The sequence below is a fragment of the Callorhinus ursinus genome, unplaced genomic scaffold (assembly GCF_003265705.2).
Source record: "Callorhinus ursinus isolate GAN/ISIS: 27379988/994484 unplaced genomic scaffold, GSC_fseal_2.0 scaffold103, whole genome shotgun sequence".
Taxonomy (NCBI): domain Eukaryota; kingdom Metazoa; phylum Chordata; class Mammalia; order Carnivora; family Otariidae; genus Callorhinus; species Callorhinus ursinus.
In genome coordinates, this window is record NW_027397165.1 from 1056223 (window position 1) to 1079711 (window position 23489).

At 40.8% G+C, this 23489-nt stretch overlaps 1 protein-coding gene and 1 long non-coding RNA gene across 6 annotated transcripts in view; one reads left to right on the forward strand and one right to left on the reverse strand.

Annotated features, from left to right (window-relative positions):
• The window catches only part of FAM120C (family with sequence similarity 120 member C), a 104227-nt gene extending 88286 nt beyond the window's left edge, over positions 1-15941 (reverse strand). For 3 of the 4 annotated variants that reach the window (XM_073889234.1, XM_073889233.1, XM_025852036.2), the window contains exon 1: positions 15111-15941. In XM_073889234.1, the coding sequence (XP_073745335.1) occupies positions 15111-15812 (702 nt within the window). In that variant the 5' untranslated portion in view covers positions 15813-15941. Of the gene's footprint in view, positions 1-6658; positions 6894-15110 lie in introns of all 4 variants that reach the window. The other variant, XR_012377054.1, reaches the window with a different exon arrangement.
• A 73-nt stretch (positions 15942-16014) lies between these two features.
• LOC141371812 (uncharacterized) lies at positions 16015-20816 on the forward strand. 2 transcript variants are annotated; one of them, XR_012377056.1, is made up of 3 exons: positions 16015-16174; positions 19785-20054; positions 20157-20816. It is a non-coding gene; the product is annotated as an uncharacterized lncRNA (long non-coding RNA). The 2 variants fall into 2 exon arrangements; XR_012377055.1 differs by having other exon boundaries at positions 16025-16174; positions 19894-20054.
• The last annotated feature ends 2673 nt before the right edge of the window (positions 20817-23489 follow it).

Consider the following 23489-nt stretch of genomic DNA (forward strand, 5'->3'; position numbering starts at 1 on the left):
GCAGTCATATTTTGAAAGGATTCTTTTTCTGAGCAGTAGGTCTCAAAATACTCAGTGAACCATGTTGTAAACAGATGTGGTGTCATCCAGGCTTTGTGTTTCCATTTATAGAGCACAGGCAGAGTATATTTAGCATAATTCTTAAGGGCCCTAGGATTTTCAGAATGGTAAATGAGCACTGGCTTCACCTTAAAGTTACCAGCTGCATTGGTCCCTAACAAGTTAGCATGTCCTTTGTATATTTGAAGCCAGGCATTGACTTCTCCTCTCTAGCTATGAAAGTCCTAGATGGCATCTTTTTCCAATAGAAGGCTATTTAACCTACATTGAAAACCTGTCTAATGTAGCCTCCTTCATGAATTACCTTACCTAGATCTTCTGGATGACTTGCCACAGCTTCTACACCAGCACTTGCTGCTTTACCATGCCCTTTTATGTCCTGGGGATGGATTCTTTCCTTAAATGTTATGAACCAACCTCTGCTAGCTTCAAACTTTTCTTCTGTAGCTTCCTAGAATTAAGGAGAGTTAGGGCCTTGCTCTGAATTAGGCTTTGGCTTAAGGGAATGTTGGAGCTGGCTTGATCCAGATCACTCAGACTTTCTCCATATCAGCAATAAGGCTGTTTTACTTATCATTCATGTGTTCAGTAGAGTAGCATTTTTAATTTCCTTCAAGAACTTCTCCTTTGCATTCACAAAGTGGCTACCTTGTGGGCACAAGAGGCCTAGCTTTCGGCCTATCTCAGCTTTCAATCTGTCTTCCTCACTAAGCTCAATCATTTATCGCCTCTGATTCAAAGTGAGACGCAGTGCCTCTTCCTTTCACTTGAATACCTGAGGCCATTGTAGGGTTATTAATTGGCTTAATTTTAGTATTCTTATGTCTCAGGGAATAGGGAAGCTGAATGGGTGGTCAGTGGAATAGTCAGGACACACACATTTATTAAGCTTGCCGTCTTATATTGGTGAGGTTTGTGATGCCCCAAAACAATGACTATAGTAACATCAAAGATCTCTCTGATTATAGATCACTATAGCAAATATATTAATGATAAAGCCTGAAATATTGTGAGAATTACCAAAATGTGACACAGAAACAGGAAGTGAGCAAATGCTGTTGGAAAAATGGCGCCAACAGACTTGATGCAGGATTGTCAGAAATCCCCAGTTTGTAAAAAATGCAGTATCTGTGAAATGCAATAAAGCAAAGGGCAATAAAATGAGGTATGCCTGTAGTCCTTTTACCCCCATTCGCCAAAGGTAATACTTATTCCAAGCCTCTCCTCTGAGGAGTATGATTAAGTAGATCTAGGGCTAGGCTGGGAATATATTTTTTAAACCATTTTATTGAGGTATGATTGACATACAAAAAGCTGTACATAATTAATGTATACAATTTGAGTTTAGAGATAAGAATCATCACCACAGTCTATGCCATAAACATATCCATAACCTCCAAAAGTTTCCTCCTGCCCTCTTATTTTTTGTGATAAAAGCACTTAAAATAAGATCTACTGTCTTAGCAAAGTTCTAAGTACCTAATACAGTATTGTTAATCATGGGCACTATGCTGTGCAGACATCTAGGACTCATTTGTCTTGTATAACCAAAATTTGTACCCTTTGACTAATACTTCCCCAATACTCCCTCCCGACAGTTCCTGGCCACCACCATTCTACTCTCTGCTTCTATGAGAGACAATTTTAGATTCCTCATACAAGCGGTATCCTGGAGTATTTGTCCTTCTGTGTCTGGCTTATTTTACTTAGTATAACGTCCTCCAGGTTCATCCCTCTTGTCCCAAATGGCAGGATTTCCTTTTTTAAGGCTGAAGAGTATTCTACCGTACGTATATACCACATTTTCTTTATTCATTCATCCAACAATGGACACTTGGGTCACTTTCAAGAACCCCAGGTGACTGTCATAATGAGGCAAGTTTAAGAAAGAGTGATGTCTACTCAGATCACACAGCATGGCAATTTATTTTTTAGCAAAATATCATCTAGAGTTAACTGAAGGCAATTAAATCCTGACCAGGGCAAGGAAGAAGTCTTCCAGCCACAATACCCCTCAGAACAGCTGAGTACCCTGGCTCCGTTTCCATGTGTGATGACTGCTGCCACCTGTAAGCAGAATGACTTCCAGTCCCTGGCTCAAACTGATTCAGTTATATGTTAACCTTGCAATTTTTCAGGAGACTAAAATGATTTAGGTGAGCTTAAACAACATACCCAAACAACTACTTAGAAAAGAAGCACATTTGAACTTTAAAAAAAGTAAGAGTTGAGATTCTGAACAACTGCCTATAGCTTTTAATTGCTGTTCAGTACAACAAATATGAATTGAGGGCCTTCTAAATGCCAGGATGCAGACAGCAGAGTAAGACGCTCAATATACATGTTAAGAAGTTATAACCATAGGGCGCCTGGGTGGCTCAGTTGGTTAAGCGACTGCCTTCGGCTCAGGTCATGATCCCGGAGTCCAGGGATCGAGTCCCGCATCGGGCTCCCTGCTCAGTGGGGAGTCTGCTTCTCCCTCTGACCCTCTCCCCTCTCATGCTCTCTATCTCATTCTCTCTCTCAAATAAATAAAATCTTTAAAAAAAAAAAAAAGAAGAAGTTATAACCATAGGGTGCCATGGAAACCTAGAGGAAAGGCACCTAACCAGTCAATGGGGCAATGCTTTCTAGAGGAAGCAACACTTATTTATAAAACTCAAGGGAAAACAACTCTCTGAGAAAAGTTTAATGTCTCATTTCACTTTATAAGAAAAGTCAAGGGGAGGGGTGGATTATGTTTAAGTCTGCTTTAGCAATAGAAATATAGACAGTTTATATTTTAGCTGCAAGGCCTTTGTGCATTGGAGTCTAACAACCGAAAAAAATGCAGACCAAAACTATTACTGAAACAAATTTTCATCACTACACACTGTGTAGCCCAACAACTATTAAGAGATCAAACTGATAGTCATGAAGCTAAAGAATATAGAACTCAAAAGTAAGAATAGCAGCAAAAAAAAAAAAAAAACCCAAAGTCAATTCAAGGCAACATCAACAAAGTGGCCTTCTCTCCTGACTGTAGGAATCTCATCTACGTACACATGCATTGTAGAGTCTTTGCTATTAAATATCTCCATCAAGTTGGAGACAGAATACTGATCCAGTGTTTAGTAAAGGCTATTAAGGTGCTAATTTTAATTTGCAAATACTCAATTTTAGTAACCTTAATTACTATTAGGCTATTAATTACTATTAGATTTTTAAAAATCTGGTGTGGTTCATTTGGGGGCTGGAGACTCTACTTTGGGAATAACTTCTATCATCAAAAGATACAGCAGGAATTTCAGTATCTAGTGGACCTATGCTTAAATTCCAGTGATGGGTAAGTCATGGGCAAGTCACTTAGCTTCTTCATCTATAAAGTTGAGATTTTGCAAATTCCTGATTTTAAGACTTAGAAATTACTACTGATAAATTACTGAACACTACATCTGAAACTAATGATGTACTATAAGTTGGCTAATTGAATTTAAATTAAAAAAGACTTAGAAATTACTTATATAAAATACCTTGCATACAGGATCTGAAAAAGTGGTTATGAAATACATTAAGGTCTGTTTATTTTGCAGAGATGAAGCCTATGGTGTGTACTATTCTCTGTAGGTCCTTAGAAATCATTGAGACAAGTAGATACCAGGATATGCACCTGTTTGGCCCAAAGCAAATTTTCAGGATTGAAAAATCAGAAAGACTGATACAAAAATAGAAAAAGTTCATCATTACATTTGTGTGTGTGATTTATTCTCCTTTAACTTGGAACAGGAGGTCTGATGCCTTTCTTATGTGCCAAGAGGTCAATGTTAGGTCTTATATTTTTGTGTTAGGATGTGCAGTAAAGAATTTAGCCTTTGGTCCTTTCATTGGAAATGATTAATTTTGTCCTATTTCATAATGGAAAACAGCTGTTTAGAAATGTAGGCATTTCTTAACAGACATTTTGCACAGTGCTCTTTTTATATTTAGGGTAACAACTCCCAAGATATTTGTAGAATTCTGGTATTCCAATGATATCATGCTTCATTTTCAGTACCATCACACAGTAATTCAGTATCTCCATTGTAGCTCTTCTTTCACGCCATAAACATTAATCAAGAAAGGCTAACTCAACAATATTAGTCCCTTTTCATAAAATATAATACCAGAGAGCCTTTCCTGGAATGCAACAGAAAATTCCGCAATTTGGGGGATGTAGTTCAGGCCATGACTTTCATTTCTTGGAAACCAATTTCAGCACAGTAAAGTCAGCCAGTTTATCATCTGCCAAATGATTTTCCCAAAGGCATAATTTTGCTAGGAATGAGCAAATACAACCATGCATTTGTGAAGCTATTTTTGAATAAAACCGCTTTTATTCAGAGTGCCTAGATGAGTTGCAATGTCAACTAAACAGGTCAAATATTTTATTTCAATCTTTGCTAATGCACTGAATGCCCTTTGGATGCCAAATAAGTCTTTTTCTTTTTTCAGTATCTTTGGTACCATGCCTCAACTAAGCCAATCAATCTATATGTAATAGGTCAGATTTCTATAACGTGCCTCTAATAAATCAAAGTATTCAACTGTGTTTGGTGTAAACCACAATGTTAACCACTAGATCCTGACATGCTTCATTTGGAACATTTCTGCACAAAAACTGAATCCCTAAGCAGTGACACAATGAAAAGCTTTAAGTCCTAATAAAGTATTTCTGCTTCAAATTGAAGCATTCTGAGCCCAAGAGTAACACTACTCCAGAAGCACTATCTGTAGTCATAATTTTGAGCAAGCTATACTAAAAATTTCAAGAGTTTCCTCAACACACAAAATCCAGGTATTTCTGAATGTACCTGTCACAGGCTCCAAGTCCAAAAGAGTTAGATTCCACCAAAATTCTTATCACATGAATTATATCTACGTGCAGTTGTTCTCAAGCTTTAGGGTGTATCAGAATCAGAGGGTTTGTTAAAACAGATTGACAAGCCCCATATCCAGTTTTTGATCCAGTAGGTCTGGACTAGGGCCTAAGAATCTGCATTTCTAACAAGTTTCCACGTGACCTGAAACTGTACTGTTGGTCAGGGACCATACTTTGAGAACTACTGGCTAGGCACATAGTTAAGTGTATAGCTATTTGGGTAGTGTTTAGATCTCTTATAACCAGCTGCAATCTAAAACTTCCCAAATAGCTTCTTGACCCAATTTGTCCCAAAAGTGTTCAGCTACCAATCTTTAACATCCTGAGCAACAGTATTTCCTATCTTTACAAATGCTTATGATGTAATTTCTGCTGTACTCAACAGACACTCTTTTCTTAAACCACCACCTACAAAAGACTTTCAAGCCCTGGCAAATTCTTCATTTACTATATAAATGCATTTCATAGCAGTATCACTTGTTCTGTCTGTATTCCAAAACACAGCCTATTGAAATTCCAAGCCCTCTTAAAAATTCTTTTTGTTTCAGCACTCCTCATTTTTATACTGGTCATATTTCTTACAATGGTTTATTTTAAAATGGTGTCTTAAACTGCAGTATTTCAACATATAATTTATTTAGATATAGAGGAATATGTGACCTTCTTCAGTTAATACTGCCAGCTTTTTGATTTGAGAGAGAGAGAGAAGACAATGTCTCAAGCCCCATGATAGCTTCTTCCCTTATGGTAAAAATGTATGTAGACTTGAGTGTATTCTTTGTGATTTAAGAGTGCCCAGAAGATGGACTAGTCTACTCTTATAGTTCTGGTTCAGATGCTTTCGCTGTGTTAAGAATTTTTCAATAGACCAAATTTAAGCCTTACACAGTGGCCTTATATGAAGATTTATCTGTAGAAATTGTCCTCTTTATAGACATGCCTGCCTATGTGCAAATTGGCAAAAGGAAGTTTCCCAAAGTTGAAAGATACCTTGGTTAAGAATTTGAAGCATATTTTAGTGTTTTAAAAATCTCATTAGTTATCTAACAAAACAACCGTTCATTCTGTCAACCAATGTTTTTTGCACACTTGGTATGTGTCCAAATACTGTATAAGGAGATGCAAAGATGAATAAAATATGGTCCCTTCCATCAAGTCACCTGCATATAACAGTCACAATATATTATGGTACAAGCCAATGGAAATATGTAAAGAGTACTATGGAAACACAGGAGGGACTGAAATTAATACGAAGTAACATATATGTCAAGTATGTTTCACATAAGTTATATCCAGTAGTTCTTTTGATCGTCCTGGGAAACATGGTATTACTTCCTTATCCATTTTATAAATGAAGGTCTTCAAAATTAAATAATAAATTACCCAAGATCCAACTAGTGACCTGAATCCAAGTCTTTGGACTTCAACTCATTTGCTCTTTTCACTAGAGCACAACAATCCCTTGTCACTGAATTAAAAAAAAAATATGATTTTTAAATATGTGACCTTCTTGTATAATTTTTTGTCACTTTTCACAGATGTGGTTATAAGAAATATTTCATGCTTATCAAAACTACTATAAAAAAGTACAATGAATGGTGTTTTCATTATCTATTTCTATGTAACAAATTACCCCAAAAACTTAGTGGCTTAAAAAAACATTTATTATCTCATAGTATCTATGGGTGGGCATAGCTTAACTGGGTCCTCTGGCTCAGGCTGCAATCTGGGTATTAGCCGGGGCTGCAGTCATCTCAAGGCTCAACTGGGGAAGGATCCGCTTCCAAGCTCACTCACTTGGCTGTTGGCAGGATTCAGTTCCTTGCAGGTTGTTGGACTGAGGGCCTCAGTTCCTCACTGGCTGTTAGTTGGAGGCTGCCCTCAGTTTCTTGTCATGTGGGCCTCTCCATAGGGCAGCTCACAACATGGCAGCTTGCTTCATCAGAGTGATCAAGCAAGAAGAGCCAGAGAGAGAAAAAGAGAGTGCAAACAAGATGGAAGTCACAGTTTTTTATAACCTAATCTTGAAAGTGACATCTGATCACTTTGTTGTAGTCTGTTCATGAGAAACAAGTCACTAGGGGGGCGTGTGGGTGGCTTAGTTGGTGAACCGTCTGCCTTCGACTCAGATCATGATCCCAGGGTCCTGGGATTGAGCCCCACATCAGGCTCCCTGCTCAGCCGGGAGTCGGTTTCCCCTTCTCCCTCTGCCCCTCCCCCCACCCCACTCATGCCCTGTCTCTGTCTCAAATAAATAAAATCATTAAAAAAATAAAAAGAAACAAGTCACTAGGTCCAGCACACACACAAGGGTGGGGGGAGATAACACAAGAGTGTGAATACCAGGAGGTGGGGATCATTGGGAGCCATTGTTAGAAGATCACAATCACAAATGGCAAGAGGCACTTGGTCACTGTGTCAGGGAGACACCATGGAACGGCAGAGATTCCAATAAATGAAGACCGTGTGGCTAAGCAAAAGGATGCAATCAATGTTGCCAAAGGATCTGATATTTCACAAGTGGTTGGAAAGTCAGGCTTTTTTGTAACATTTCACAATTTTTTAAAATACTGGCAACAAATTCATATTTTTTAAAAAAGAAGTGTATTCATATAATGCAAGTTAAATAATAGAGGTTAGTGAAAAATCATTCAACTAGATGATGCCTTAATATTCAGTCCAAACCTGCTATTTGATTTCAGATTCTGACAAACACTACTGGTCAATAAAAATCAATGAAGTTCCTTTAAAAAAATGCGTGCGCCTATGGGCCACCAGTCTTCCATCCTTGCCATGACCTTTGTAATTTCCTTCATGGTATAGGTAAAAGGGCAAGGGTTTTGGTGTCTGGTATGCATATCTTGGTTCTGCCACTTCCATTGACCATGTCCCTGGGCCTATGACAAGGGTCAGAGAAATGATCCTCAGGGCTCATGCTGTATTTTCGTACTTGTCTCCCCTACCAGACAACAAGGTCCTGGAGAGAGGGAGAGAGAGTATCCCCCTGACATCCACACTCCCTTATCTCATTTCCCTGCTTCATTTTCCTCCATAGCACTTACTATACCACCTAAAACACTATGCATTCTTTTTATCTTGTTTATTGTCTGTCCTTTCCAGTAGAAGGTAAAGTTCGTAAGATCACAAATCCATTTTGTTCACTACTTTATCTTCACAATCTTGAACTGTGCCTGGCATACAGTAGGAGCCCAATAAATATTTGCTGAATGAATTCCATTGTTCATAGTACTTAGCATATAGGGTCTGGCACAAAGTAGATGCTCTAAAAATGTTACTTGAACTGAAAACCATTCACTGTCCTGATAAGACAAATGGGGTCAAATGAGGCCAGAGAATGGCAGGCAGATCATGAAGGACCCTGCATGTCATGTCATGTTAATCTTAAAGCATGAGGGTAAAATGATCCATGTTCAACCAACTTGGCATATACAAGATACTTTGTTCAAAGTAATAGTTGCTGGCATTTATATAGCATTTACTATGTGCCATGTAATGTTATAAGCACTTATGTTAAATCATTAAGACTCACAACAAAGTGTGTGATGCAGGTATTATTACCACCCTCCTCTTCCAGATGAAGAAACTGAGGCACAGAGAGGCTAACCTTCCTAAGTTTACATAAGAACAAGAATTTAAACCCAGGCAATCTGGTTCCAAGTTCTGTGCTCTTAGCCATTATGCTACTCCAAACTAAATGTAAGAAACATGTTCTGGAAAAAGTTTAACTTAAAATGCAAAAAAATAAAAATAAATAAAATGCAACTATACTGTTTTACAATATGTTAAAAGATGGGAAGGATTCTGGTGTCAAATATATTTAGGTTTGTATCTTGGCTCAACCATGTTCTAGCAGTGCAACCTCAGGCCAGTAGCTATGCTGAGTCTGTTTTTATTTTAGCCATAAAAAATGGAGATTAATACATATCCTGAGGGGTGGTTATGAGGATTAAATGGCATAATGAATCTATGTAAGGTACCCAGCCCATGTGGTAGCTATTATTACTACCACCAAGAGGGAATTTATTCTATAAATATATTGCTAAGCAGCTATCAAACTTACTTAACAGAGTTTTGCAATTCCATTTGGAATTTAAGTTGATTTACATGGAATTAATATATAACATTATAAGACACTGATTTTAAATTCTTCCTCATCTGACCTTTAAAGCTCTCTATGGTCAGTCAATCAATCAACCAATCTCTCTCACCCAACAACCATTATTGTATACAATGTGTCAAGCCCTGGGAGCAAATCCCTGCCCTCTTGGAATTCAATTAAAAGAGAATTATATACAAACTTCAGGTTATAATGTAAGTAAGTTCTGGGGATGTAATGTACTGCATGGAAAAAAAGAGAACTAAATGTGATATGAAAATACTGTGAAAGAGAAAAAAATGAGCGGTAATTAAAGAGCATTTGGGCAGCACATTATTCATGTTGACTGGGAAAGATTCATAGTGATAACTTTTGAGCAATATGCAGGAATTTGCTATGCAAGGGTGAGAGTAAAATAGGCAAAGCACTAGGTGAGCACACTGTAAGCCTAGGAAAACTAAAAAGTTCAGGATGGTTCAGACATTCCAACGGTTGGAACAGGTGTGGGCAGAGCTAAGTACCAAGTAAGGCTGGAGAGAATTTGGAATCAGACTGTAAAAGGTCCTGTCTGCCATGCTGAGAAGTCTGGACTCAGGAGGGTAGGCAAGAAGCAGCCAGTGGGTATCTTTGGGCACACAACGAAGTCAGCTTTGGTCTTTAGGATGGTATCCCTGACAGCAATGTTTAAGAGGGACTACAGTCCAGAAAACGGTAAAGGAAAAAGTTAAGCTATTTTCATGGTTCAGATAAGAAATGATGGCAGCTTGGAATAAGGCAATGGGGTGGAACTGGCTGGACTCAGGAGACATTTCTGAGGTAGAAGTGACAGGACCAGGTAACCAAGTAGATATGGGAAGTGACAGGAGAGTAAAGAATGAAAGACTCCATCATCTCTGGCTGGAAATAGAAAAAAGACAATGTTCAAACAAAAAGAGAATACTGGGAATAGAACAAGTTCTAGAGGAAAATAATAAGCTCCATCTTGAATATTTTTAAGGTTAAGTGACATATAACACATTGAGCAGTAAAGCTGAAAAGGTATATCAAAAGCTCATGAGACAGCTTGGGGGTAGAGAAAGAGCTATAGGAATCATCAGAATATAGTTAGTATTTAAAGCCATAATAATGGATAAGATTGCTCAGGAAATGAACATAGAATAGGACTAGGACAGAAGCCTTAAAAGCACCAAGGCTTAAGGAAGCAGGCAAAGGAGCAGGAGTAACTTAGGAAAGGAGAAAGAACTAGACACTTATAAAGAGAACCAGAAGTGAGCAGCATTATGAAACTGAAGGAAGGCAATTCAAGGAAAGGATGGCTCAATAGTGTCAATTATCTAAAAGAGGACCAAAAACGGATAAGAGTGGAAATGGATGTGGCAGCCTGAGAATGGTGCCATCAGCTATTAAGTGGCAATAAGCTAGGGAATGGGAATTAATACAGTCTTCTTTGTCCATGAATAATGGTTAAAAGGGAAGAATGGGCTAAGGATAATGGCTTAAGGGAATAGCAAAGTAAAGGCAAAGTTTTTGTTGTTTAAAGGTTAGTTGTTTATGCTGTAAGTGCAAGAAACCAGAGAGGGAGAGACTGAAAATTCAAAAAAGAAAGACTGCTATGACTCATTCACTTGGCACTTAGCGTACACATGTGCTTTATATTGGTAATATTGCACATTTAGCAATGCTGGCACAAACTAAGTGCTCAACAAGTTGACTTCTTATTGTTTTTCTTCATGTATTTATGCATATTATCTGGCCAATAAAAGTGCACAATCTTACACAAGAATATACAAAAAGAAGGAAATAGTGTGGTGGAATTGTGGAAAGGGGCTTTAAGCAACACAGACCCAGAACAAGAATTTTTATCCAGCACTTAACAGTGTACAGACCAAAGAAAAATCACTTCACCTCTTTGTACCTCAGTTATTCAACCGTTAAATGGGAAGAATACTGTGCATTCTTGCAAGTTTGTGAGGAATAAATGAGATATTAAAAAGCACTTTATGTACAACTTGGTGCTCAAGAAGTACTAGTAATTATTATTATAATCACTTTTCCTACCATTAGAGCGCCTAGAAGTGTCACTGACTGGGACGCCTGGGTGGCTCAGATGGTTAAGTGTCTGCCTTCGGCTCAGGTCATGATCCCTGGGTCCTGGGATTGAGCCCCACATCAGGCTCCTGGCTCAGCGGGGAGCCTGCTTCTCCCTCTCCCTCTGCCTCTCTCCCTGCTTATGCTCTCTCTCTCCCTCTCCGTATCTGTGTCTCAAGTGAATAAATAAAATCTTTAAAAAAAAAAGTGTCACTGACTTTTCAGGATGTGTCTATGACTGAGGGTAAATAAATAACACAGAAGCATAACAGCCATTGTGGAAGCATAAAATGACATCAGCTCTTGGTCAGACTTTTCAAAACTTTGATCGTTCATGTACCACCAACATGATTTCTGCCACATCCAAGTATTGCAACTTAACACTTTTCTTTAAATCAACTCATTTTTCTTTAATTGGTCCCATTCTAAATAATTATAACTGTGAAGTGGTGGGTTTGATGTGTTCTTTTTTTTTCTAATATACAGTAACCATTAAAACAAAGCATTCATCCCCACAACCACCCCATGTCATCTCCCAAACTACAATCTAAAACTGCTTTTGGCTGCTCTACTTTTGAGACCCTTAGGAAGAGATCAGGCTAGCAACTGGTCAGTTTACTTAATTTTCCTGCCATTAATGACTACCACTTACAAAGGTTTGCAGAACATACCAGTGAAACCAAAAGACAAAGTTCATGCCAATAATATACACTGAATCTTTTTATGGGAAGTCTTATGTTGTCTAAAGCTAAACGGACAACCCAACAATTTATCTTTTATTTAATCCCTCCACCTTTATTTTCTCAATTACAAATGAAAATGATATTAGGAATAAAGACCAATTTTGTGGCCTAGGCTGAAGAACAAAACCAAGGGGAGGAGAAATAAAGTAGTGGGTTTTGTTCTGAAGCACTTAGCAGTTCAGTTGAAAGAAATGGTAACCATGCAGATCATCCAAGTGAAAAACTGCTATCTTCAAGACAGTGGAAGATTCCTCTATAAAGGCAAACCATGATCAGTTATTAACCAATACCTTTTAAGTCTGTACTATAAAACAGGAAGCTCTCCATCACTCCAACAACAAAAATCACCAACCAGAACCAGGAAAGAGAACTTCATTCACTGATAACAACTACAGATACTTTACATATGTGATTTTGGAGCCGGTCCTAAATCCACTATATTAAGAGCCACACTACACACTTTTTAACCCTACAATCCACTCTCTTAGAATTACTGACCTATTCATTCAGCTGAAAAAAAAAACATATCCTAAACCCAAAATATACAAGACATTATGGAGAATATGAAAAGGTCAAAGAATTTGTTTACAATCTAGCATAGGGAATAAGATTTATATATTCCCCAAATGGTAGTTCTCAGGACTGAAGAGGACTGTTGGGAATTTTTCCCCCAATATCATATTACAAAAAACTTCAAACATATGGCAAAGTTGAAATTTTGCAGTGAGCACGCAAATACCTACTACTGAGATTCTACCATTTTCACTCTACTGGGATTTTAAAAATGAGACTATGTGTGATAGAGAATCTTGGTAGGCCATAGTAAGGCTGCTTCTCAAAACTTTTGATCGATGGGGTGCATGAACAAAAAAAGTCTGGAAACCACAAATCCACACTCAGTGTTTAATTCTCCTGCCAACCTACAGTCAAAATCCATTCAGATCTCATGGCTGGCCATTTTAGGTCTCCACACCCTTGTCCACTACCTGAACTATATCCTTCCCAGCCCTCTTTCAAGGCTCAGCACAAATCTGTGAAGCCTCCCCCAACTTTCAAACCCTCATTCAGAATTAACCATGCCCCCTGTAGGGGCCATAGTTTTCATCGATTGCGATTAGCTCACAGTATCTGCAACTTGGTTTTGTCTTTTACTAAACTGACCTCTATAAGTACAGAGAATACCCTTTTTTACCTCTGAATCCTCGACAATAGGCATAGTACCTAGACTACAGCAAGCAATAAATGAATATAAATAAATGACTCTGACCTGTCTTTACCCAGGAACCAGAGAAGATTTTAGGTGAGTATGGGAAGGATTTAATCACACTGGAACTTTGGAAAGATTCACCTTAGAGCACCATTGTTAAGATCATGAGCTCTGGAGTCAGACTGCCTGGGCATGAATCCCAGAATCTCAGCTCTGCCATTTATTGCTGGGTGACTTTGGGCAACTTTCTAAACCTCCTGTGCCTCAGTTTCCTCATTTGGAAAACAGGGATAATACTGCTTCACAGGTTATTGTGAGGATCAAATGAAATAATTTTGTTGTTAAAGCACAGAGATTAGCACCTGGCACATACTAAGCATTCCATCAGTTAGTCACTGTCACCAGCAACCAGGTTAATAATGACACTGAGGTAAAAAGTCCTTAAAGCTTGGGTGCTAGCAATGAAAACAAAAGGCAAAGAATCATCATGAATGAAGAATCTACTGAAAGATGTTCAGTCAGGAAGGCAAACAAATGAAATGTCATATTAGTTTTTGCTACTTTGTATGTTTGATATAGCTCTTTACTAGATATTGTTATTAAAAACAGCTATAATCTATCCAGCCCAGGCACAAATTTGATGATGTGCACAAGTTCTAGCATGAATGGACTGTAGCCACAAACTCTATGACCACTGCAAGCTTCTTGATGCAGGTCTTTCAGTCTCTCAAATGATTTTTTTTTCCTCTACATTACTCCACCCAGGACCATTTCTTTATGATTCTCACAATTCCCTGTCCTGTTTTCCAATTGTGACCACATACCCAAGAGCCTTGGTTGGAAAATGGTTTTGAGGTTTTGTCCTACCCAACCCTGTACTACTTTTTCTTCTTTCTGCCCACCTCCTTTACTTCTCAAGCCTTGCTATTCCCCACACGTAAGAACTTGAAACCTAAGAGTATGGGAAAGCAACAGAGCAATAGGAGCAGTGCCAAGAACTGGGGATGCTGCCAAGCTGTTCTCCAGGCCCCATATGCAGTGACCAACTACATGCAGAGATTGGACTTAACTGCCCATGGGGCCTCACATGCTTGCTATTCCTTTTTGCTTCTACTGATTCTTTCTCCCATTTAAAAGCAGCCCTCCCAAACCCAGAACCCATTCAAATCCAACCCATCCCTGAAGAACTAGAGATCCAACTTCTTCAAGGAAGCCTGCCCTGACCCTTTTAGCCCACAGATATACCCCCAACACACAGATACTGTACTTACAGTCTGTACCATAAAGCATAATCACATACACACTTATACCATTAAATAAATCTTTCATGTTTATATATTTGATTTTCCAAGGGCAGGAAACCATGTCTCACATGTCCCTTAAGCCCCTCACTCTCAATGGTCTAATACTTGTTGAACAGTGACTGAATCAGTGTTTTTTTTTTTTTATTTGTTTAGGCTAAGGCAGGAGGAGATAGAAGCATGTTGAAATGAAAAAGGCTGAATGGACAGATGGGTAAAAAAAAAAGCGCACAGGGTCAAAATGGGGGGGCAGGAAGTTGTAGAAGAAAGGTATTCGATTAACATGTTTAATTGATTTGCGGCCAGGTTGGAGAGAGACATACAGAAGAGAGATGCCAACTAGAAAAATTTGGAAAAAGGCATTTCAGCTTGAGGCAGAAGACAGCAGGAGAAAGACGGGGCCACAAAAGAAATTCGGCTAAAACCCAGAGATAGGCCACTGGATAAGTGAAGGTAAAAAGGGAGTTATTGGGATGACATGGGTAGAGATATGGTTGTGTTGGAGAGCGAATCGGTAGGGGGTGGTATGAAAGGGTGGGTAAATGGATAAAATGATAAAGGATAGTTAGGCAAGTGGATTAGCTGATTAGGCGGTGAGTGAGTAGATGGGGGACAGGTTAGTGGGTGGGTGGTTAGGTGTTTAGCTGGGAGGGAATAGGTGTGGGGCATATTATTTAAGATCCGGCCCCTCCCTCACCTTGACCCGGAAGCGGATGAGTGCTAGCCTCACGCAGTGGCTCAGGCAGGCCGGTGGCAGGAACCAGGCCCGTGGAGGAGGGGTGCCCTTGTTGCCCACGTGTCCCACGATCAGTTGCGCTGTCTGCCGCTCGGCCTGGCACCGACGGCCCCATTCGGCCAGCCGGTCCTTTCCCAGGCCCCCGGGGAACATGACCACCAGCTCCAGGCCGTCGCCGCCGGGATAGGCACAAGCCTGGCATAGCGCTGACAAGTAGCCCAGCATGGCGTTCCATTGGCCGCCACACACCCAATCCGTCTGGTAGCCACCATAAAGCCGCGGAAGCGCGGAGCCCGCGTCCACAAGCACCCGGGCCCCGGGCAGCGGAGGGGGGGGCGGCGGCGGCGGCGGCGGCGGCGGGTGCAGCCCAGGGTGCGCCTGGCCGTGGTGGTGGAAGTGGTGAGCGGGGTGATGGTGCCGAGTCGGCCCCGCGCCCCCGGAGTAGGCACCCAAGGCAGCGGGCGGGAGCGGCGGTTGCAGAGGCGCGGAGCCCCTGGCGGCGCGTGGAGCCCCGGGCGCTAGCGCTGCCGTAGGCGGCAGCTGACGATGCTGGTGCTGTTGCTGCTGGCGCGAGACCGTGCGCGCGAGTTTGAGGAGGTCCACGGGCACCACGGCCCCGGGACAGCGCTTCTCCAGGAACTCTTGGAAGCCCTGGACGCCCATGCTTCGTCGGTGGGCAGACGAGACGGCGGCTGCGCGAGCGGTTAGGCGGCGATCTGGGCGCGAAGCTGGGGGCGGGCGCGTGCGCACTCCGCGGGGGGCGAGGGGGCGGGAAAAGGATTCCCGAGGGGAGGGGTGAGCGAGCGAGGGGATGAGGGCGGGGTGGGGAGGAGACCACAGATTGGATTTGGGTGGGGAGAAGGGGTGAGGCCGACCGGACTCAGGAGAGGCTGGGAGGATAAAAGCGATGACAGGCTCTAGTGACTTCTCTTCCCCCCCCCCCTCCGGCCGCTCTTCAACGCTTCAAAAGGGGTGAAGCCTCTTCCTTCCACCTCCGGGAGCCATGTTGCCTCGTCTTCTCTATGGTACACGCTTTCTAACTGGGGGAGGGGGAGCGGGGCAGGGCGGAGGGGCATCCTGGGAGTTGTAGTCTTCTTTATAGCCTGAGGATGCAGTCGAGGAAAAAGATTACCACCCCTTTCTGCTCTTGCGGTCACAGGATCCGAGGTGGCGGGGCGTGAAACGTGTTTAGGATTTGCACGCCAATTCCCTGCATCCGCCGAGTTGCTTCAGGCTATTTACCGCCTTTCCCAGGAAAAGGAGTTGGGGGGAGAAGTGATGCATCATGGGAAAGGAAGTAGAGTGGCTTGAGTTCAGCTAAACAACGCTAAAATTCCCGAGGAGGGAGCGTTTTCCTTTCCGGGGGGGGGAAGAAATAATATGTGCAGCTTTTAATGAATGAGATGGGACACATATGAAACGTAAAAGTGCTAACCAACTTTTCTGTAGTAATCCACTTAACTTTTAACACCGTAATTCTTCGAAGAGTTCTTGGCCTCAATTTATGAGTGGTGAAATTGACATTATCTGCCCAACGGAATGCAGAGACAAAGTGAAATTATCACTTTTTTTCCAGAATGTCTTTGGTCAGGGAAATAAGCACCAATACAGTGTCCTGTAGTTAGGACCTATGTTTCCAAACCTCTGTGAATCTGTCAGGGAGCTCTTGCAGAATAACTGCAAGGGCTACAATTTCAGACGTACAGAATCATAATCTTTTGGAAAACTCGATTTTCAGCACGCTTCTAAGTTGATTCTGATGTAGCACCAGTCTTCTGACTGCCTTTTAAGGCCCACTCTTAGCAGGAGGAGGGCAGAAAACAAGATCTGTTTTGTAATAGCGAGTAGTAGCCAGATCTGACTTGGAAAATAATGAAAGATGGGAGTTAATGGCAGGCAGAGTTAGAATGCAAAAGTGCAGAACCCAAGAGTAGTTAAGATGAATGAAGTTTGAGAACAGTCTAGTAGGATGCAAAAGCTGAAAATGCTTCAAGCTCCAAAAAGGAATTTATCATAAAAGAATAGTGCAGCTAAAACAAGCTAGATTGGCAAGGAATAAATAGATGGTGAAGCAGTGCACATAGGTAACTCTTTGAAAATGAGCAGTGGCTTGAAGGGATGAAAGATGGAAAGAACAGAGGTTTTCTAGTACAGTGAACACCTATTGGATTGTCTCTCAGCCCTCCTTTTCTGAGAATTGACCCTCCTCCCATTGACAGTTACAGCAAAAACTGTCATGTTCTTATAACCATAGCTGAATGGGTCAAAGGTAGACAAATCCAAGCTGGGTCAGTCAGAATCTCATTTCCTATAAAGTTGGAATTGGACCAGAGAGATCAGTTTTTCTCTAAGCATAAAACTTGGAAGCTGTCAGCAATTTTACCACCAGAGGGACAGAAGTAAAATATACTGCTCTACAGAAAGAGAAGAAAAATGCAGATTCTCAGCACAGAGATGAGAGATGGTCTTCTTTGTGTTTAAGTTCCAGGGTCTTTATCATTCCTGAAGCATTCTTGGTCTCTGGTTTCTGTGAGGCAATCCCATATCCTATTACTACTTTTCAGACAGAATTGGGTTAGAAACTACTTAGGACCAAAAAACAAAACAAAACAAAACAAAAAAACCCTTCAAGAACTGATATGAGAAATAGAGTGTGGCAATTTACAGACCCTAAAATATGGAACTGGCAGAGATTGGAGATCTCCCACATCAGTTAACAGCAAGTTGGCATTCTGTGTTACTTAGCAGTTAAGCAGTTGCTTATTGCTCTTGGCACTCAAAACAGAGCAGCCCCTCTGCCTGTATCAAGAGATCTGCAATTGCTGAGTGTCCGATATTCATGGGCTTTGCTGATTTAGAGCAGAACTCTGTCATGTCAAACATTTCACTGATTAGGAAATTGGCATCTAGGTAATTGGAGTGAGGTTATCTGTATAAGCCTCCATAAATTCGTTATTCTCCAAGCCCCCAAATATGATGATGCCTCCCTCTGTAAATGCATTCAGCTGGAATGCAAGGAAGAGAGGGTAGGTGTAACATACCCAAAGCAGATCAGAAAAGAGAGATGGGGCGCCTGGGTTGCTCAGTCAGTTAAACGCTAGACTTCATTTTGGTTCAGGTTGTGATTTCGGGTCATGGGATCAAGCCCCGCGTTGGGCTTGGCACTCAGTGCGGAATCTGTTTCTCCCTCTCCCTCTCCCTCACTCTCATAAATAAAATCTTTAAAGAGAGAGACAGAGAGAGAGGCCTCATAGCCTTGAACTCAGCCTATTATTATCTACCCAAGCTCTGAACTGCAGACCTTGAGCAGAATGCCAGGGGGAAAAAGCCAAAACGTTAGAGTGCTAAGAGATAGAAGCTGCAACAGGATGAGCCAGGTTATTCCCTTTAGTAGATCTTAAGATTCAAAGAGCATAATTTGACAAGGTTCTTGGATTTGTTATTAGCATTCTGAGTCCCCTCAAATGAAATCCACAGGCAGTCAGATGAGGTTTTGAGGAAGTTGTATCACTAGAAGATCATATCTAGTGAGTAGGGACCATGAGTTAGAACAGTGATTTTCAAAGTATGGTCCCTGGACCAGCACATCAGCTTCACCTACAAACTGTTAGAAATTCTCAGGCCTTACCTCAGGCCTCCAGAATCAGAAACTCTGTGAGTGGGGCCAGCAATCTGTGTTTTAAGTAATGTCAAAATAAACAAACTCGACATTAAAGCAGTGAAAACTGGGTGATGGGCATTAATGAGGGCACTTGTGCTGAACACTGAGTGTTATATATAAGATGAATCACTAAATTCTACTCCTGAAACCAGTTTTAACATATATGTTAAGTAGAATTTAAATAAAAACTTGAAATTTAAAAAAAAGAGCAGTGAAAACGGATTTTATTCAGTAACTACTGCCAGCAGGGGAAAAAGCTGGGCTCTGTTCCCACTTGTGCAGAGGTGACTGGGCGTTGTAAAGTGAGGATGAGAGAGGACAGAGAAGGAGGGGGCAGGGCCTCAAGGAGAGACAGAGAAGTGAAAAATTACCAAAAGTGGGTAAGAGTGCAAAAGCAATTAGGCTAGCTAGGTCTGCTAGCTGGCACTTCTGGAAGTTAGGGTGCTATCCTACAGAGACTTTGAGATAGAGGCCCTAGCCTTTCTGATGATTACATTTCAAAGGAATGGCTCTCAGGTCTTTAAAAAGTATCTTTCTGAGTTGTAAGAGATACATATACATCTCAAGGGGACAGGGGAAGAACTCACAATTGTAAGCCCTTTTTAGTAAATGCTTTAAAAAAGGGAGGTCAGGGGCCTATCTTTAAGTGTTGGCTAGAGCAAACTCTAAGTTCTTTTTGACGGCCCTGAGCTTTCCAGATGGGAAATGGGTCATCTCAGGGACTAGCCTTAGGCTTCCAGAAGCCATACTAAAGTTTGGTCAAGTCTCTTGGCACAGATGTTTGAAGGGAATGTTTGTGTTGAGAAAAGTTTTTGCAGGTCTCTCACCTCCAGGTGACTGTAATGCACTCTCAAGTTTGAGAATCACTGCTCTTCCAGAACATGCCCTAGGTCCAAGCCCAGACTGGTTAAGTGAGAGGGTGCATTAGTAAATTGACTCGCATAAGTTTTTCTATTTCCTTTATTCCTATCCAGGTGGAAATGGTGCATACTTGGACCTGGTGGCTGATAATGGTGTGCTCCTCTCCTTTCCTAAAAGGGAATTTTGATCGTGGTTAATCTATTTCTGTATTTCTCATGTTAGATCTATTGGTGGCAGTTAAGTTTACTAAAGGTTGCAGGATCAAGAGGAGCCACATTTAGGTTGTCACTGAAGTAGATGAGGAAGGGGCATATCTATGCCATGCCATTGCTTCTGGATGCAGAAGTTGCATGTGACTTGGATTTATCCGTGGATTCTGTTAGGTATGGGCATTTTTGGAATTGTAGCTATGGGGAAAATGGCATGTGTTTATGGGCGGTTAAGAGGAGGAGTATAGGTAAACATCTGTTGTTTTGTCCTCCCAGCACCCCTTTTCTACCACCTTCTCTACCTTATCCTCATGGTTGCAGCAGGAGCCATCCTTTATGTACCTTCACAGAGAATTTGGGATTGAGCTGGAGAGATGAAAAATCCTGGCTGCATTCAAGCACCTGATTTATTTGTTCCTAAGGCCCATCTGCATTATCCCTGGGTTTTGTGAGACAACAACATCTTTATAATAAATCCCTCTTTTTGTTTAAGCTTGTTCAAATTGGATTTCTATTACTTGTACACAAGAGTCTTAACATACCTAATACAGGAGAAACTTTAGGCCAGAGAGGGTAGAGATAACATGGGCCAAAGCCCTGAAAGCAGAAGGGGATAGATGTCACAGAATAGTAGTTAAGGGGCATGCTTTGGAGCCAAGATCTGAGTTCCAATACTAGTTCAACTCCTTATTAGCTATCTAACTTTAACAAGTTACTTAGCCTCTTGCTCCCTTGCTGTATCTGTGAAATAGTGACTCATTAATTCATTCAACAGATTTGGTACCTACTACATGCCAGGAATAAAGCTGGACACTGGGAGAGAGAATGCAGTTTTCAGCAGTTGAGGAGCTTAGAAGGGAGATGGTAATGATACTTACCTCAGAAGCTTGTGGAGATTAAATGATGTAGAGTGCTTAGCATAATAACTGGCACAGTACCCACCTAATTAATGTTCATTCTTATCATGAAGGGTGGAGAGAAGCATAAAGAGTTTGCCTGGAGAGTTCACATTGGACTCAGTCTTCTGATATCTTCCACTTAAGTAGCAACTAGCTGTTCAGTTTCTGCAAGGGGCCCACTTAGCTTTCTCTATTGCCCAGAACCTTGGGGCCTCTTTGAGAGGCTATAAGCTCATATGGTTATAGGAAATAGTTCATTAGAAGGTCTAATGAGGCTGCCATATTTCTTGTTTTTCTTGAACCAGCAACTGGCTAATAGCAGGCAGGGATGTCATTTGATTAGTAAACAATGACAGTGGTTCTCAACCCTAATTACAGTAATATGTGGATGTAACAATACTGGTTGTAGGAGTGGAACACAGACACATTTTTTATCTTAAATTGTGGCAAAATACATACAACAAAATTTAACCATCTTAAACCATTTTTAAGTGTACAATTCAATAGTGTTAAGTACATTCACATTGTTGTGCTTTACATAGATTACGTAGCTCCCCAGGTGATTTTAATATGCAGTCAGGGTAGAACCTCTGAGCTGGAATGGAGAAACCTTACAAATACTTGTTTAATTCCTGAGGCTATTTCCTCATTTGTAACACACATGTAAACTAGTCCTTTCCAATTCATCTATCACAAGGTCCTGCTCCTATTTGGACCATTACCTATGCTGTACATCTTTATTTCTGTGTTGAGCTTCTGTTGTAAGACCCCACTCTATTTTCCCCAACTACTACTATTACTTCAGCTCCTTCTAAACTCTTTAGGCACAGACAGTTCTGCCATCTCATTCTTTTATCTAGTGGTGCACATTTTAAATGGGTTTTATATTGTCTTATCCCCCAATTTAAACACTTTCAACTCTGGACCTCACTCTGTTACATAATCTAGGACCTTTTGGGCCAATACCTAATCTCTTCCACCAACAGATCTCACACTGACTCACAAGTTGGGTTCAGTTTTGTCATCTGTTTCCTCTTCTCTTAAAATAGTGATAATGTATCATATGACCTCACTGATATGAGGAATTCTTAATCTCAGGAAACAAACTGAGGGTTGCTGGAGTGGTGGGGGGTGGGAGGGATGGGGTGGCTGGGTGATAGACATTGAGGAGGGTATGTGCTATGGTGAGCACTGTGAATTGTGCAAGACTGTTGAATCACAGATCTGTACTTCTGAAACAAATAATGCAATATATGTTAAGAAAAAAAAAAGAAGATAGCAGGAGGGGAAGAATGAAGGGGAGTAAGTCGGAGGGGGAGACGAACCATGAGAGACGATGGACTCTGAAAAACAAACTGAGGGTTCTGGAGGGGAGGGGGGTGGGGGGATGGGTTAGCCTGGTGATGGGTATTAAAGAGGGCACGTTCTGCGTGGAGCACTGGGTGTTATGCACAAACAATGAATCATGGAACACTACATCAAAAACTAATGATGTAATGTATGGTGATTAACATAATAAAAAATTTTTTAAAATAGTGATAATGTAAGGTCCCTTGAGTAGTCATTACTATTATTTGAGCAAACCTACTATGTACCAGGTATAGTGCTGAGCCCTTTATATGCTTTTTCATTTAGTCTGGAAACAATCCAACTGAGGCAGCTATCCTTTTTACAGAAAAGGAAATTGAGGTGTTAAAGTTAAGCAGTTTTCCCAAGTTCACAAAGCCAGAATACAAATCTGGGTCTGTTGGACTCTAAAAAGTCTATCTGTATTAACTGTAATAAGAATGAGGGCCCATTTCCAAACCAGCCTGATTTCCCAAGTACAAGTTTAGTGTGAAAGTCACCAGAGATATCTCACAATAAACATAATTAGCAAATGAGGGATGGAGGTAGCTGCTTTTGCATATCTCATTTAATACAACCACCACATTTTACAAATGAGATAGTGGAGGTTTGAGAGGTCTATGAATCAAAACCCATGCTTGTTCCACTATGTACCTTGTATCCTTCCTTTAGGGAATCATCGAAGATAGAATGCCTCAGAGTTACTGGGTCAATAAATAAAGGTAATAGATTTTTTAAAAAATATTTTTTAAATCCTCAGCTAACCTTGGATATTTTTGATAGGTCGCTTAACTCTTCCTCCAGCGCTGGTTGCATAAACATATGCACAATTCTTCTAAGTTATCAAGTGAACAGATGATCAGACCTCATTTGGCAGTTTCCCAAGTCATTGTAGTGTGGTAAATGAGAGATGTGGGAGGGAAATTTCCAAATGTACTTTTTTCCTAAAGATGTACCATAAACATTGTCACTATGAAGGGAAATTCCTTAATAAGTTTGTGCAAAGGGCACATTTTGAATCCTTGTTTGTACTATAAACACATACTTCTCCTGAAATTATGAAACAAGCACTGGATATAACCTCATGAAAGACATGTAAAAAGAGCACCTACTAATCCTAATAATAGATGAAAACTTATTGTAAATGTATGTGGATTATTTTTCCTACAGTATATCTGAGAGTTGTATGGCCTGGGGTTTTTCCTATGAGCTTGGGAGTCAGACCTGGGTTTGGATCCAGGCTTCACCATTTCCTAGCTGTGTTAACCATGGCAAATTTAACTTTAATCTCTCTGATCCATAAATTTTCTCTGTAAAGTGGAGATAGTAACAGACTCAGCTTATAGGATTGTTTTGTGAATTA